At 35.9% G+C, this 18,550-nt stretch overlaps 1 protein-coding gene across 1 annotated transcript in view; it reads right to left on the bottom strand.

Annotated features, from left to right (window-relative positions):
* The window catches only part of swi2 (Protein singed wings 2), a 201,970-nt gene that overhangs the window by 11,420 nt on the left and 172,000 nt on the right, over window positions 1–18,550 (bottom strand). The window contains exons 5-7 of the mRNA XM_081751203.1: window positions 12,951–13,133; window positions 4,816–4,974; window positions 991–1,101 (exon numbers count right to left, since the gene is read on the bottom strand). Coding sequence (XP_081607329.1) covers window positions 991–1,101; window positions 4,816–4,974; window positions 12,951–13,133 — 453 coding nt within the window. The remainder of the gene's footprint in view (window positions 1–990; window positions 1,102–4,815; window positions 4,975–12,950; window positions 13,134–18,550) is intronic.

Genomic DNA, 18,550 nt, shown 5'->3' with positions numbered 1-18,550 from the left:
TCTATCTTTATCACAATTTAGACAAAAACAAGGTACTCGGTTCTGGAGCCATGAAACGAGTTTGGGGAGATACGAAACCATCTCTATTGTATTTACCTTCATGGTTTGTATTGCCCCCCCCCCCCCACACACACACACACACGCTATTAGAATTAACCCAACTTACACACCTAAACATCACATAAGAACTCCAAATCTCATTTCTCCTGTAAATTTTCGTGATTTTTCTAAAAAACGGAGGGACAACTTTAAACTTAATCCTTTAACTGACACAGATTTCTGGAAATATATATACTCTCAGGTGGCAGACGTAGTACATCGTCGTAGCCATAAGAACCGTAGAACTATGAAACAATGATGTATGTTTCACACGAACAACAATACCACATAACTATAAAAGAAAGTTACAAAGACATCCCCGCCTCGCCAAGACATTTACTACTGTTTTGAAATGCAGTTTCTGCTTCTTTTATTACAGCAGCAGCAATGTTCTTCTTACAAGCAACAAATTGCCGTCTGTTATTCCAAAAGCCAATGTTGTTTGCCTATGATGGACATTCAGAGTCATCTATTGATTTGTTTCCGATTTAAATGTTAGAAGAAAAGTTTATAAGAGAGACCTTTGTCATTGCCACTGAACATTAGTGACTTTTTAGTCAAGACGTAGTACTACGTCGTAGCCAGTTCCCCTGCACATATGCCACGACGTAGTACTAAGTCATAACCAGTTAAAGGGTTAACCCAAACTATCACCATCGTCGCGGCCACCTGCTTTCCCTTAAGCCATAGTGACACGGCCATTGCTTATTCTGTTCTACATAATATATAAAATGGGGACTATATGGACTACACTATTTCACTAAGGTGTACCTTTTTAATAACAAATAATTACGCAGAGAAATTTTAGTATCATTTTGTAATTTCCGTAATGTAACATTATGCACTTTGAGTTCCGCTAATATCCATTATCCATTATATTTACAAACTTACTTGAAATCTTGGAGTAAATACACAATCACAGATCCATGGGTTATTACCAAAAAATAGATTAAGAACGTCTTTATTCTTCTGGAAGGCGTTGTCCAACGCATATGTGTGTAACTGAAAGTAGAAATATATATACTATTATTATTATCATTTAATGAAAATACTAAATTTATTTATTTTTTTATTTTACCTATTAGTAAATGATGTTCTTTTTCCCCATATTTTTCTTTTTCGTATATTTTTTCATTCTCATCCAACTTTACAACTATTATTCTTTACATGAAGATTATTGACGGAATTCCGGAAATATCGGTGCAGATAAATTTATATACAGTTTTACCTGTGCATATCATCTCTGTATCATTCTTCTTACATATGACTTTTAAAAAAAGATTTATACTACTTTTCCGGCGACTTTGAATGGAAATATTAAGGTTGACGAGCTAATATGCCTAGAAAAAAAGAAGGAAACAGAAATCGAGTCGCCAGCAAATGTAAATTTGCACATATTTGATAGAGAAACGAAGCGAAAATGAATTAACTTGTAGAAAACTGCAGAGGAGTATTCGTGTCTGTAGTCAAAATTAAAACGGGGAAAATATCCATAGATGGCTGATTGCTAGTTTAGGAATTAACACTTCTTTCAGTATTGAGGCTGTATGAAACACGGATCTTACAACCTAACGTCGCAAGTGAAACACATAAGCTGTTGGACCATGAATCCTGACTTCCAACGTCAAATATATCAATAGAGTTTATATATGAAAGATCCATTACCTATTTCTGCAAAACTGATATGTTCGTGAAGCAACATTTAATGCTCAAAAATTAATTACACTAATGGGCATTCCGGCATATAAATATGTTGGGGTATTTAATGATACAGTGCCTACCGGGCATAGTATTGTTTTGATATTTTCAAGATATATCCTGTTGTTATTATTTGGGATTCTATTTAAGTCAGAAACAAGTTACGGAAAAAAATTAGAGATATTTCTTATGTATTGACTCGAAATATCTGTTACAGTAATGTGCAGCAAAACAGCAGACGTTCTTTTTCTTTCTTTATTTATTTTTATTTATTTATTTATTTTTTAACTTTAACTTTCCCCAATTGTGCATTGAAGCTAAGCGAAACTGTGACAATTAAGGCTCGGATATTTCTATGACATGTCACATCTTTTTGGCATCTTTTACATTTCTAATTAAATATAAACAAGTTTCTGACTTGTGTGAACACGAAAATGCTGCTTTATTTGTTATACAGGGTGGCCCAAAAGTAGGTATACAGTCCTGCAAAGTATGACATTTTAATTTATTAAGATAATTAGTTTATTTGCTTCTGTCTGTTCCAAGCTTAAGGTACGAGTGAAAAAAATATTAACAACAAATAATACAGAAATTGTCACTACCTGTATGGATAACAAGAAAATGATATCAAGTGCCATAAGCCGGTCAGTACGGGACTGTATACCTAATTTTGGGCCACCCTGTATAAATGCATATTTTAACTATTTAATTATAAACGCACATTTTAGGTCATATTTGGACCGGAAGTGATATAAAAGAATACATGGTGAGGAATGGTGAGGAATTGGGAGCCGCAAAGCGGACGACTATCTGTGATTGATAGATGTAATCGAGAAAGAATTCGTGAGGATAGATAGTTTACAGTAACGCTGCCTTTATCTCCGTTCATAATATTCATGGTGGAAAGGCTGTGGTAGAATACCTAGAATTTCGGAAATTGTGCGCACAATGGGTGTGAAAAAAAGAGAAATATTTCTCCTGAACACACGTGGAGCTTTTCTTAAACGAAGGAGGTAACCGTTACGAGAAGTGTTTCCAGATCCTTTGCATCTCTAATTGAGAAACTTTTTAATACATTTTTTTAGAAATCCAAATTTTTTCCACGGTTTTTATCATTTCAGCTTTAAGGGGGAAATAACAGTGCGTTCCGCCTTTCTTCTTCCATTATAACAGGGAAAAGTATTTAATTAATGCATTCTGAAGGGGGGGGGGGTATGAGAAGTTTAGTAATGAAGGGTAATCGATCACTCGATAACAGAGAAAAAGAGAAATCAAGGATGGACGAAATGGATTTTCTAGTTCGAACCAATTGTTAGTAGAACTATTATAGTAATGTTCTACGACCTTTTTTTTAATTAAAAATTTAATAAGTTTGCGATAACTGTACTGTAGCAATAAATGTAGTAGTTAGACTTAATGTAACCCAATTATAATTTGGAATGTATGTATAAACTAAGTCTTCAACTTTTTTTGGGAGCGAAAACGCCTTTTATGTAGAAGGTTATGCGTAAAAGTGAGAATGAGATGTACCTAAGCGAAATTCTGTATCAGAACAAAATGTGGGTTTGCATGTTTTTTTTCTTTAATGATACTCTTTTTCTTTATCTGCCAGTTTCAATTTGTGCAATCTGTGCAACGCATATTTAATAACTATCAGGAAGTTGATAGTGTGATTAGGCAACCAACATGAGACCTTGGATATGTTGGGTTGCATAACTTATGCTTGCCGGCCCTAATGAAGTGCCAGTTCAAAAACTAGTCAGTATACGGTAGTCACTTGCAAACTGAACATAGGAAACATAAGTAGTAGGCCTAAATGTTGTAAAGGCACTTAAAAATAAAGAATGAATGCACTACAGTTTAAAAAGATGATACCTGAATAAGAACATCATAAAAAATAAAAAGTGCTAAAATTTCCGTTTTTAAAAAAAAACTGACATTTGTGAAAGGAAAAGTTTTTTTTTTCATTTCTAGTCTCAATAATGATGGAAGCTATGTATATGAAGAAGTAGTTAAGGTAGATAGTATGGGAAATAAAATATCGTACATTGTAACTTCATTGTTTTCTTTTCTTTTTCTGACACAGAGCTTTTCATGTCTGAGCCACTTTTATTTGGAATACATCTACAATGGGTTAAGAAGTTTCTTCGGATTTTTTAAAAAACAATTTTCAAAATAATCTAAAGAAAAAAACAAGAGAATATCAAAAGTTGGTTTTCATAGGTCTAGTATTTAGAAACTACTTTATGAAATACGAGATACACACCAAAAGTACGTGCCATTTCCAAGAACAAGGAAATACAGGGAATTAAAGGGAACTAACGTATGTCTATTTCTCAACAAACCCTTCCTCTTTATCGATACACAGTTCCCACTGCTCCGTCCATTTTGTGTAGCATGTGGCATAGTCATCTTTGGAAATATGTTTTAGATATTGGAAAATCCTCCCAAGGATGAATTCCTGGCAAAATGGTGTCCACGAAGAGAATCCTTAAGGTTTGAGAACAACCAGAAGCCATCCGGGGCTAAATCTGATGAATAAGGTGGATGTGGCAGTTTAATATCGTGATCAACCAAGAATGAGATCACAACATTAGCACGATGTGATGGTGCATTGTCCATTGTTGAGTATGAAATTGACATCGGAACAGGGTGAGGCAATATCCCAGAAGATAGTGTACATCACCCTCCTAATTAGATGTCACATGACGAAATTGGGAAGGAAGGTGAATTTGTGTATTTACACTGCATCGACTGCCATTTTGTTTCTGGATTGAATAATGGAATCTGTAGTTCATCCACTGTCACAACACTTTACAAGAAATTGCGCCTTGTTTTCTGAAGCGTATCAAATTTGCAATACGTGGTTGAGTCCTTCCCTCTTTTTGATCTTTTGGTACTTTTGGTGTGCACCTCGTAAAAATGATCAATGTCTTTGAGACATTATTCCCTTCTGCTTAATATTAACACCTTTTGAATGAAGCAATGTAAATTAAAACAAAACCTGAAATGACTTACCTCCGTTAGACGATTGCCTTTCAGACTAAGCAGTCGGAAGTTCAAAAGCCAAGTAGAGCCTTCGAGAACATCAATGGAACTTATTTCGTTGTTATCCAGGTACAAGTTATGGACGCTTAAGTAGTTTGGGTTATTGACTAGAGGTTTCAGATCAGAGATCTAAAAAAAAAGACGGATGTATGTCAATTTAAAAGTAGACACTGAAGTTGAAAGATAGATGTAGCATTTTGCATTTCACTAAGAGAGTTTCAAACTTCCTAACTTTATGATTATTTATGAAAGAAAATAGTCCCTGAGATTTCTTTCTTTATTTTGTTACCATCAGAGAGCGAGGGGGCGACCCTAAAAGATAATGCTTTCCCTGTAGTTACTGTGGTAGAGTACGGGAGATTTATGTCGAAGCTATACCTCCTGAGCTATTACATCTGAAAGCATACTAAGAGGGGAAGAGCGAAATACACATGTATTTTTCTTACACATTGTACCGCTTTGAAGTGTTTATTTAAAAAATCGCTAGTCTCTTTCAACCCACTTCCCTAGGATCAGCCAAACGAAATTCTAACTAGAAATGTGTATATATATATATATATATATATATATATATATATCTATATATATATATATATAAAAAATAATAATCGACTATAATAAAAGTGTTAATATGCTCACAGTGAAGTCAGTTAATTACGATATTAAAACTGTCAGCTGTCGAAGAATCCAAACACTATTATAAGATTCTAATGAACGCCATGAAAGCATACTCTTCCAAAGAAAAAAAAGAATAATCTGTGCACCTCTGTCGAAGTTATGCGTGAACATAGACATAATTATGGCATGAACACTCAGCCACTGAGGAGTTTTATGGTCTAGCTCCGACGACTATAGTTAGATACTTATGAAGATTATATGAGAAAACCAGGAAAGACTACTCTTTCAAACAAGAAGACAATAATGAAAATCAGTGCACCTCTGTCGAAGTTATACGTGAACATAGACACAATTATGGCATGAACACTCAGCTACTGAGGAGTTTTATGGTCTAGCTCCGACGACTATAGTTAGATACTTATGAAGATTATATGAGAAAACCAGGAAAGACTACTCTTTCAAACAAGAAGACAATAATGAAAATCAGTGCACCTATGTCGAAGTTATGCGTGAACATAGACACAGTTATGGCATGAACACTCAGCCACTGAGGAGTTTTATGGTCTAGCTCCGACGACTATAGTTAGATACTTATGAGGATTATATGAGAAAACCAGGAAAGACTACTCTTTCAAACAAGAAGACAATAATGAAAATCAGTGCACCTCTGTCGAAGTTATACGTGAACATAGACACAATTATGGCATGAACACTCAGCTACTGAGGAGTTTTATGGTCTAGCTCCGACGACTATAGTTAGATACTTATGAAGATTATATGAGAAAACCAGGAAAGACTACTCTTTCAAACAAGAAGACAATAATGAAAATCAGTGCACCTATGTCGAAGTTATGCGTGAACATAGACACAGTTATGGCATGAACACTCAGCCACTGAGGAGTTTTATGGTCTAGCTCCGACGACTATAGTTAGATACTTATGAGGATTATATGAGAAAACCAGGAAAGACTACTCTTTCAAACAAGAAGACAATAATGAAAATCAGTGCACCTCTGTCGAAGTTATGCGTGAACATAGACACAATTATGGCATGAACACTCAGCCACTGAGGAGTTTTATGGTCTAGCTCCGACTACTATAGTTAGATACTTATGAAGATTATATGAGAAAACTAGGAAAGACTACTCTTTCAAAGAAAAAGAGAATAATTGAAAATCAGTGCACCTATGTCGAAGTTATGCCTCAACATAGACACAAGATACACATACAGGCCTTGACCTATATATAAACAGGTTGAACTCAGAATCTCCTTTATTTGAAGTCGGTTAAAAATAAAAATTAACGAAGTTGTACACTGATAAGAAAATGCCGAAAAAGCAACAAACAAGGCGATGTTTTTAAATACAAATAATAGGGCAATAGCGCAACAATGAAAAATTTAAGCAGAGTGGGTACGCAGTGACCAGCCATAACAATGATAAATTGACTCCACAACAATGTAATGGGCATGTTGATGATAAATTATGTTGTGAATATTTGATAAAGTGAAATCATAGATACCTTGCATCAAGTACTGATTCTTCGTACACAAGTATGTTCAGCAAACGGTAAAGAATTCATTCAAACGGTCCAGCTGTTTTGTCGTGAAAAGGCGACATACCTTACAAATATTTGATTTCATTTTATACATAAGGGCTGATCAATATAAACCCATTCGTTGATCGTAACTACAAAATGGTACGATGAAAGGAATGTATAGCTGTAGTCAGGGGGTAAAAGCAAGGTGACCAGAACTTTTACTTTAAAAAAACGGGACGCATACGAATCCGCGACGGGGAGGGGGGCATTCCACATTGCATTTTGGGACTCAGCAGTGTTTTTAATTTACAAAATACACAAGTAAAAATGATAACACAGCGTTTCTTAAGTACTACTCAAAGCACAGAACACTCAATTCCCACATGAACATTCAGAGGTTCCAGACACAGCTGAACATTCCCAATGAGTGTTGGTACGGAAGAGTGTAGAATTTGCATTGGCCATTTATATTTTGAATAATAATTACGGGACACCTGGGTCATTTTTTCTTAAAAACGGGACATTTAGGTGTCCCGTTTGAGAATCAGAATAAAACGGGACAACGGTTCAAAATAAGGGACTGTCCCGTCTAAAACGGGACGTCTGGTCACCTTGGGTAAAAGTGGATCTGAAAAGGTAGGGAGACGCACAACATCACGCCGTCCCTCGTGCCTATCTTAGCCCATTGTAATTTCTTTTAGAAAGTGAGGGGACGCCACAGATATCTTACGGTAGTGGAGGGACGGCTTCTTCCCTCGTTCCCCCTACTTTTACCCTTGGTTTTAGTAGTATATCATGGCATATATCCTTGCTTTGCAGACAGAAGGGACGCAAAAGAAAGGAAAATTGTGAACTTTGGCAAAGGATTGTTTGAAGGGCCCCTCACCTTCAGGGCAATACAATGGTGGAAAACTGTGCAAAAAACACTTTTGTTTTCAGTTTTATTTATTTTTGACAACGTTGCCATCATTTTTAGGCTCCGAAAAAAAATATATGTTGTACCTAAGGGTATAACAAATTTTTAACCAAAAAATCAGCGACGTGTCCCCCCTTCCAATTTTTTCCTATTTTTTTTGAAATTTTCGACACGCAAAAAAAAGAAAAAAAAAGAAAATACGCATCAATGATTTTTTAAAAAAAAATGCACATTTACATCTAAATAGTATTTACAATCTGTGAAACTTTCAACATTTTTCGATCACCCCCACCAATTTTTTTTTTTTTAAATATTCAATTTTGAGCATGTATGATACGATAATTCAGTAAGGGGAGGGAATGGGGGGTCAAAAAATTTTTTGAGGTAGTTTTAGGTTAAGGGTAACCTTTTGGGTCAATAGCGACCAAATCCAAGATAACTTCCAAATCCTAAAACAAATCAACATTTCTTTTTCGACAAAATGTGTGGAAAATGGTAGCTCAGTAGTAAAGTGCTCACCTCTGATTCGAAGGGTCCCTGATGCACTTTGTAACATCATATCCGTGGATTTCCCGTTTCCTCCTCCATTCTCATTTCACTAATTATTTCCTGATCATTCAGTTTTATTAATTGTTCCTTTCCGTTATCATAAAAAGAGCATAACAATAGGATGTTGAATTAAATATTTTATTTCATTTTTCAACGAAATCTATACTACTCTGAGCAATAGCATTCACAGAATTTCATCAGAAAAAGAGGCTCCCGGGAAGTTCAAGCTCCTAAGTTCATATTGTTTAAGGATTTTTGCATATAATACATATCTTACGACTCTTCGCAAAACTCATCCCTACAACAACAGCAACAACAACAAAATGAAGATAGAAACTATAGGAAGTAAGCTAGGTAGAATCTACAATGAACTGCGAGAGAAAGTCAGAAAGTTTCTGGAGTTCTGTTGTAGCTCTTTCTTACTACAATATAACTACACACTTCGTTAAATCTCCTTCAAAGTTGGCACATTCGGAAGACACAGGCTCCTGCGATTGGTGGAAACATCGACGAAAGTCCTGTTTTGGTATCTTCCGAAGTGCAGGCGTCGCTTTGGTTTTTGATTTCTTCTGCGTTGGCGAAGCGGAAAGTGCCAATTTTTAATTTTGGGAAGAGCAAAACATCCGATGGTGCTGAACTGTTTTTAAGGCTATCAAAGTCTCTAACGCAGATTTTCCCCAAATTCACCCATGAACTTGATGTTTGGTTGCGTATTGCTCGATCTGTGAAATCGCACAAACTGATCACCACACACTCTTTCGTTCAGCTACATTACTCGAACACTGCCTGTCTTGACGTGTTAATACTTGCCAAATTCACAATTAGCAACCTTAAGGACTGTACTGTGATAGCATCACAAAAGCCAAAACTAAAACAACCTTCCGGGAACCTTTTCACTTCTTCTCGTAATAACTGTTTACAAACACTTTCTTGCAAACCAGAAATTTGGATGTGCAGGTTATGACGTGATAATTGTTAGGCACCCAAATTTAGGCACTATACAGAAGGTCCTGGAAACGATTCATGTAATTTCATTTTGTAGGACTATCTGGCTGCTTTCCTATATTTTTAATACTCTCAATTGTCTTTAAGTTAACTACGATTGACTAAAACTAAAAAAAAAAAAAAAAAAAAAAAAAAGATGAGTTTAGTGAAGAGCCTGAATATGATAAAAATGTATTTTTCTTCAAGGCAAGGGGGGGAGGTTAAAACCCGGAAATGTACGCCACTGACTACGAATATCTTCTCATTTTGTGGAAGCACAAAATAAGATATGAAAATTAGTAATTTCTGAACACATTCATATTGGCAACATCATGTGAACAACTAAAGGCTTAGAAGGAAGAAAAAAGTGCAAAGCGAAAATGTTTTGTCAAATTTTAACAAAGACAAAACTAAACTTCTAACAGTGAAATCTCTTCCCTAGTACAAACCGGATAATTATTATTATTCTTGTTGTTATTTTTATTATTATTATTATTTGAACTTTGACATTTTTATTGCACTTCCTACAACGATTATCATAAAATGAGGACTATTCACAAAGATTACTAGCAACAACTATTTCGTAAGACTAGCTTGTTTTCTTTTCTTTTTTTAATCTATCATCCAGAGATGGACTTCTCGGCTGAGACTTGGAGAATATGTTGGCTTACCAACTTGATGATAAACAATTCGGACAGATTTATGTATATTTTGAATAAGCAGGTCCTTTTAAATTATTTACAGACTTATCACTTTAGCGTCATGATAGGAGGATGATGATTTAGATTTTCGGCATCTATGGCCATTTAGCCCGTCACGTATGAGGGATGACGTCAGGGGCGGATCCAGGACGGACTTCTGGAAGGCGGGGGGTGGTGGGCTGTAATACTGCTACTTAGAGCTACTTTTAAGAGCTCCAAACTCTGGGATGGATTTTATTAATATATAAAAATAAGAAAATTTCCTTTTCTGGATGACGTCCCTCCGCGAGCACACTATCTGGGGAAAGGGAAGGAAGGAAGCGGCCTGGGACTTAATTAGTTAAGTAACCATCCCGGCATTTATCCCTGGTATGAATGAGGAAAATCCTCATTCAGGATGGCTGGCCTGAAAAAGATTTTTACATTTTTTCGACCGAGTGCCCCCACCGGGAATCGAATCCCAGGACCGTTCGCACCAAAGGCGAGAGCGTTAGCGACTACGCTACGCGGGGCCGCAATCTGTATGACAGTACAGTATATTGCACTGTATAGTATTTACAGTATCCTACTCAGAAAGTATCCTGCAACTTTGCCAGTACAATGTCTCGACTAAAAACTCTGATAGTACTGGTTCGCAAACTACTTCAATAGTAGATACTAATAGCACGGATTTCTGTATAACTTGCGGGGAAAGAGAAAGCGTTTAGGCATATGTACTTCGTTGACAGATATCCGAGCGAAGATATCCAGATTCAAGGGTACGGGTGCTGACCCTGGGGAGCCGACGGAAACCGTGATCCCCAAAGTTTATTTGGGGTCCCGTATTTGTACTAAAAATGATCATGAATGTTTTGTTAGATATATATCACAATAAAACTCACACATTTGAATGCTACTCGTTCAAAGTTTTAAAGAAATCGGCTCCAAAGTTTAGAAGGCCCAAGAAAAATTCTGGGTCAGGGAAGCACAGGCTCTCTCGGTCTCTCAGAATCGGCGCCAGTAATAGATCCTAATCTTTTATAACCTCCCCAATTCGGTGTTGAAAAAAAAAACTGTAAACAAAAATTATAAAATTACACTTCAACACACACACACACTAACAAATATAATAATTTAAACATGATTCTAATTTATGTTCTTTTTTTAATCATTACCATAAATTACATAATTGAATCATATCATTCTGGGGTGTGTCTGGGATATTGAGAAACAGTTCAATTCTGATAGGTTTCCGGTCATTCTAAGACTATTGATAGTTTGGGGGTGTTCTGACGTGAGAGCTCTAACTTTCAGAAAACCGAAAACCCTAAGTTTTATTTTATTTTATTTGTTTATTTTTGTATAATTAAATATCATTGACCAACCATTAGAAGTGCTCTATTTGATTCATTATTGCAATTGACATAAGTTATCAAATGTCCCCGCTCCCCAGGGACAATCCTCGGGTTTTGCAGCGAAATCCGTATGCTCCGTGACTGAAATGAAATATTTCAGTTTTACGTCCCACGATTATGCCGGCTAGGCTAAAGCAAATGGTGACGATGAAAAATGAATGCAATTGTGGAATGGATAAAGTGGAAGGAAATGGAAGAACGCCGAGAAAACCTACGAACACAGTGTTTTGTCCACCACAAAGCCCACTTGGCGCGATCTGGGATCGAACCAGGTACCCCACGCTCTACCACTGAGCCAGCGTGCCCCCACTCCGTGACTGAAGTTGCCTCCCCTTACCAGATGTATAGAAGAATATCCGAAAACTTTAATATACCATTTCATCTTATAGTGCATATGTCTTTAATTTTATTCAAATTGGTTTCAGGTACACGTCGTAGCTACAAAAAAAAAAAAAAAAAAAAAAATAAGTGTTTTGTAGGAAAAGTGTGAATTTTGCAGCACATACACTGTACATTTTTTAAAAAAAATAAAATTATGAGGAAATACCGGCAAACACTGTGTAACATTGTTAAATTACAGGGTTGCATAACACGAGAGTATGAAAATAAGAACGAGTAATCTCTGAATAAAGAGTAACCATCATTATTAATTACCATATTCTTTGTGATACCTTGGCATATAATTTAATAATGGTGTCCTGAGAGTACATTTGCCAACAATTCGTTCCAATTTTACATTTTTTTAAATATTTAATTGACGAAATGTTTTTTCTTTAAGTCTTTCCAGGTAAGTCTGAATTGACGGAATAAGTTTTTTTTTACTCTGGTGCGGTGTATATTGCGTAGTTTAAATGTGTCCTTAGGTAGATATAAATTGCTATCTCGTCAACTCAGCATCAGTTGGAAAAACTGAAAATTTATTTCGTCAAATAAAGATCAAGATAAACATTAGTAGATCAAATCTTCTGCTTGGTGTTATGTTTGCAAAGTTCATGAAAATATCCGCCTTCATATACGATAGGATTGTAAGACCAACACCGAGTGGCTGAATTTTCATGAAACAGAAAGGTGAAAGCCATTACAGATATCGTTATGAAAATATATATGAAAATAAAGTTATAGTCGGCCAGACTGTTGCAAGAAGAAATGATGATGATGATGATGACACTATTGATATTGTCTAATAATGCCCAAATAGATAGTTGGTAAAACTGTTATACGTTATTAATTTTTAAATAAAAGTATTGTTTTTCTCAGCGAGTAGTTTAAATTTAAGTCGATAAGAAGCAAAACTGGTTGGTGTGGATAATATGTGAGGATATGTTTCAAAAACCAGAAAACTAAATAAAATATGCTTGATAACAAATACGATCTCTTAATACGATAATAAATATATAAAAGTACCTTGTTATTTCTGAGATCTACACTGGTTGTGTTATTTGGTAAGTAAGGCGGAAACTCCTGTATATTTCTGGAACTACAATTAACACAAATCACTGGAAAAAGTCCATTTTCCATTCCCACTATCTTACTTATGGAGCAGCTACAATTGTATGGCATCATATTCAAGCAGTCCCTTTGAAGATTCTGCAAAAGAAAGAAAAAAACTAACTTATTTCAACTAAATACCTTTAGCATAATTTAGTACATATTAATACAGAAAATTCAAGTGTTATAAAGTAATCTGTCACTTCAGAAACAGCCTCTATGAGAGGTATTAAATATTAAGTAGATAAGTAGGATGGTTCATTAGATTTTCACTACAACTCCGTGTAAAATCCAAGTCTAAGTATTTAGAAAGGCAATCGACAATTGACAATACATATTTATACAACTGTCGATTGCTTTTCTAAATACTTAGACGTGGAATTGAAATATCTGTACCCATAAAAGAGAAATAAATATTTCCTCCACACATTCTATTAATGACTAGTTGGAATTTGTAGTGAAAGTCTAATGACCCACTCTAATTATCTAGTCCCTCTATTTCCAAACAATCTGGAAATTGTATATCACCAGCAGAATTATTTTTTAGGTATTTTATAGTACTGAATTGTTCCTATGGAACCAAGTTGTTCATTTCCCACTTCCTTTATTTGAATCTCTTGGTCACAACAGATTGGAGACGCCGAATCGTCTAGCAAGTTTCCTAACAGTGATACCTGGATTAGCCTTCACACATATCTTCAAAGCGTCCTTACCCACCACTGTTCCCTATCGTGAGCACTGTAGTCCTCGGTACGAAGTTATTAAAATCAGTAATGCATTATCCATTTAGAAATTGATTCTACGTACTATGCACATTAGGACAGATTTCTGCCTCATTATTATGTCCAATTTTGAACTCGTGCATTAAAACTGACTGTAAATCGTTCTTGTCCATTGCTTCTGCAACCATATTTCTTCTACACTATACCAAACACACACAATAAATTGTGCAAAAGCTTAATATTTGTTTATAGTACGAACTTTTCTTAAAATAATAATAAAGGCCTATACGTTCAGTACAACGCAGTGTCGAAGGGAAGATATTGAAAGTCATAACCCTACTCCAACCCAACAAAATTCTCACTTTACGTAACTAAAACTACATCATATAGCATTTTAAATTATTTTTAAGCCTCACTCGTAAGAAATGATTTGTTGTTTTGTTTAAAGACAAATATCTCTTCCTTTTTTTAAAAAAAAGTTCCTTAGTAATAGGTAATAAATCAGAGAAATATAGGGAGTGGTTTAAATTTCAGGTCAGTCAGTTTAGTTCCATATTTCTGTAGTTTAACTTCAACTTCTAAAAAACAATATGAAAATATTTCATTACATATTTATATACAGAATCAATTAAGTATTCTGCCAATCGGCAGGTCTTGAGATTGAAAAGAGAACTTTTTCTTCCTTAAGCGTCCCTATCACTGCGAAATTAAAATACCGCTAATTTTACAGTAATTATGTGATATCTTCAAATAGATAAAAGATAATCGGAAAGTGGAACAAGACCTCCCTAGACAATATTATTCTGCTTGAGAAACCGTTATCACGAGTCACCTAATAGCTTTCCGTTTGCAGTTATTTATAAACGCGAAAATAAATTCCGATTTTCTAAATGTCTGGAAATCGAAAGCAGATAAATGAGTCATGATAACGGTATCTCAAGCAGAATAATATTGTCTAGGGAGGTCTTGTTCCATTTTTCGATTATCTTTTATCTATTTGAAGATATCACATAATTACTGTAAAATTAGCGGTATTTTAATTTCGCAGTGATGAGGCCTCTTAAGTTTGGGTTTAGAAATGTTTCTTCAGTTTCCTCACGATTAGCAATACAGGCCTAATTAAATCAATTGATGATGTAACCATCGATTAGTAAAAGTTGTTTATTTCGATCTCATGATTATATGAGCAAACAAACATGACATGTCGTTTCGTTTGATGGTTATTTAGAAAATACACTACCATCCTCAACGCTAGGTATAGGGATGCGCTCGAGTCGAGACATGTCTCGAATCTCAACTCGACTCGACTCGAATTCGAGTCGAGATTCGAGTCGAGACACACTTTGTAAAATTCGAGACGAGTCGAGACAAACGTATTTCTCGACTCGAATTTTCGAGTCGAGACACGAGTCGAGTCGAGACGGCTCTTAAAAATCTCGACTCGACTCGAATGTCTCGAAAATCTTTCTATAATTTTTAATATTATTTTGAAGAAAGTATTCACTCAGAAACAGCCTTGAAACCAATTCCAGCTTTTATTCCTTTAAAAAGGTACAGAACGCATAAAATTAATAGTTAATCTTTAAAGATCAAGATTTAATTTTCAGCTCAATTCAGTTAATTAGAACTAATAGTTAATGTCGTTGTATTTGGTTGTACTGTAAATATAATGATAATAATAATAATAATTGATTATCTAGTTTGTATAAAACTATTATCCGTAGTCTAAATCTAGTTTGTATAAAACTATTGCGATAGAGTGAACTTCATAAATTCTCTGAATGAGCAATTGGTAGTCTATAGTAATTTAGCATAGTTATAATTTTGTTTTCGTTCCCATGAACGCAATAGGGTTACGTAACTTCTGGATTATTCACTTGCCCAACTATTCTCAGGCTTTAATATGTTGCAGCATATCACGAGCTACGGATAATATATAATGTAACATTTGTTGTACATCACATATTATGATACGAGACTATTTTACATAGTATATCTTATCTAATATAAATAAAATAAAGAGTTTGTTTGTGTGTTTGTCTGTCTGTCTGTGCGACCTGGGGACCAGACGAGTGGACCGAGAGTTCCCAAAATTTCGTCACGGGTACCTTAGTCCAGGCCCCAGATCAAGACGAAGCGTTTTTTTTAAATTTCGAACCAGGGGGGTCCGGGGGGGACGTTTACTGGGACCGACCTGGGGACCAGACAAGTTGACCGAGAGTTACAAAATTTTGGTCACGGATACCTTGGTTCAGGTCCCAGTCTAAGGCGAAGCGTTTTTGTCAAAATTGGAACCAGGGGGTCTCAGGGGGGCGTTTAGCGAGACATGTAGTAAAAGTAATCCAAATTGATCGACATTAGTGTCAAATCCAGTTTTCACGGTCGCTGAGATCAATGGTGACACTTCCATCAGCGATGACTTGCAAATTCAGCTACTACTGTATGCGGGCCGGGTGTCAGCGGGTGAGGAATACCGAGACATGTATAAATAGCCCATATTGATTGATACTAGTGTCAAATCCTTAGTTTTCGCGGTCACTGAAATGAATGGTGATACTTCCACAGGTGTTGACTTCTAAATACAGCCCCCATGCGAAGAATGGGTATATTAAGCTAGTATTACAATAAATGGACTGCTTGGATGCCAATAACTAGTACAGATAAGTACCATCCACTTCTATGAATAGGTATTTTTTTAAAAGGATTTTTGTAAACACTAAGTTATAAAACAATGAACTACATACAGTAGTTACGGTTTTGGTTCCCAACATAAAAGAAATATGGATTGTTCATGAGATATTGAACTTCAACTTTCACTCCTGGAAAATTTCAATTTTGGAGTTAGGCCACTTGGCATCAAAGCAGTTCACTGTAAGATAAATACATTCCGCACATTAGTAACATAGTTGTTCAGGGGCCTTCGATTTCTATCCTCTCAAATGAAAGCTGAATGATTGCTTGATACATGCTGACTATATAGGAGAAATAGTGTATTAAGTTTTCGAGCTTTGGTGCGTATCCGTATTTACACTCTGATATAACTTTAAGTTCACACTCAAATCGAGCTAATTGTTTAATGCATTTCGAAAGCTTTTGTTTTTATGCAGCTCATTAAGGAAAATCTATTTCATAATTGTAACATTTATGTACTGAACGTAAAGTGGACTCGACCTAGCCCCGTGGCCGCTGTGACTCAGTGGCACAGCTCTCACCCTTGGTGTGTGTGTGTGTGTGAACTCCGCGGCTAGTGTATGCGTACAGAGTCGGAAGCTGTATGTATTGTTTATACTACTTACAACGTTACCCCCCACATAAAATATAAATTCACCCTTTCTCCCTTCTCTTTTTCGAATACAATGAACCGACTCTTTTGCTGAAGAACGATGCTAAAAGAAAATTGAAACATCTGTGTCTAAACTTTCTTTGAAGCGCAGTCTTTTGTATTTGTAAGGTTTTGCGAGTGTTTTCGAGATAGCCAGATTTTTACCATGGACTCCTGCTGCGAACTGACCGTGAGTAAACACCCGATCTCGCTGTGCTCAATTTCTCTCGCACACGTGAAATGGGTTTGTTGTTTCCAAAACAAATAGGAAGTTACCTTGTGCTTTTGCATTTCTGCACGCACACAGGTACCATTGTTGTTTTAATGATCAGAAGAAATATCAAAACCATCCGATATATATGATACAAAACAGCTAACAGAGGGAGGCAAAGATAAAAGTAGGCCTATACCAAGTTTTCCGCGTGGTACCATTATGGAGAATAAATATTTGAAAAGTCACGTAGATGCGCTTAAACCTATTCCATCTGTCCTTATAATTTTTCTGGTCTCATCAATTTCTCAGGAGAATACGTACAACATATGTCCAAATTCCATATATACTCTTTCTAAACTAATGAGTAAACTCATTAAGAACACCAACTGATATCAATAAACAGGAAAGAAAACAATACTTTATACTTCTATCATTTGGTACACATCTCTATGAAGCACAGCTTGTTTCTTTTTGAAATAGCTCCTTCGTGTCACAGCTGTGGTTAGTTTTGTTTTGTGTTAGGATGAAAGAGAGAAATGCAACATTTGCTTCGAGGTGAAGTTATATATATTATTAAGATGAGCGGTGATAAGCGAGGTTTAACAAAGAGTGCCTTTCGGATGCACAATTTAACGGGTAGTTGCAGTCCGTGTTGAGAATCGAACCAAAGCTATGTAAGACATGTTAATATTGAGCTCTTTTGTGGTAAAAGTGAACTTCAGAAACACACAAAAGACTTGAAACATCAAGCTAATGTAAAGCAATTGAAAAATAGCCTACCTATCGCTGCATCTTTTCTGTGGCTAGAAACATGCAGTGTGTAGCAACAAGAATCGTGTTAAGGACTTTTTTTCGAACATAACATTCCCTTCCACACCATAAAAGACAATATAATGTTTGTTAAAAGAAAATGCACATAATATTTTTAAATTTTGTTTGTGATCCTATCATGCATAATTATAAATAATGCCTTTCATACTACGAGAATGAGTTCAACTATACGTCATGGCCCCTCTAAAGCGGGGCCGCGGTGGCTCAGTGGTAGATCGTTCACCTCTGGTGCTTGGGGACCCTGGTTCGATCCCAGCTCGTACCAAGTGAACTTTGTGGTGGACAAACACCGTGTGCGTGGGTTTCCTCGGGGTTCTTCCGTTCCTCCCACTTTCTTCATTCCACGATTTCACTAATTTCTCATCATCACCCCTCTCCTTTAGCCTAACCGGCATAACCGTGGGACGTAAAACTCAAAGATTTCACT

Source organism: Thermobia domestica, chromosome 3 (assembly GCF_964235325.1).
Source record: "Thermobia domestica chromosome 3, izTheDome1.hap1.1, whole genome shotgun sequence".
Taxonomy (NCBI): Eukaryota; Metazoa; Arthropoda; class Insecta; order Zygentoma; family Lepismatidae; genus Thermobia; species Thermobia domestica.
This window is presented reverse-complemented; position numbering and strand designations above follow the sequence as displayed.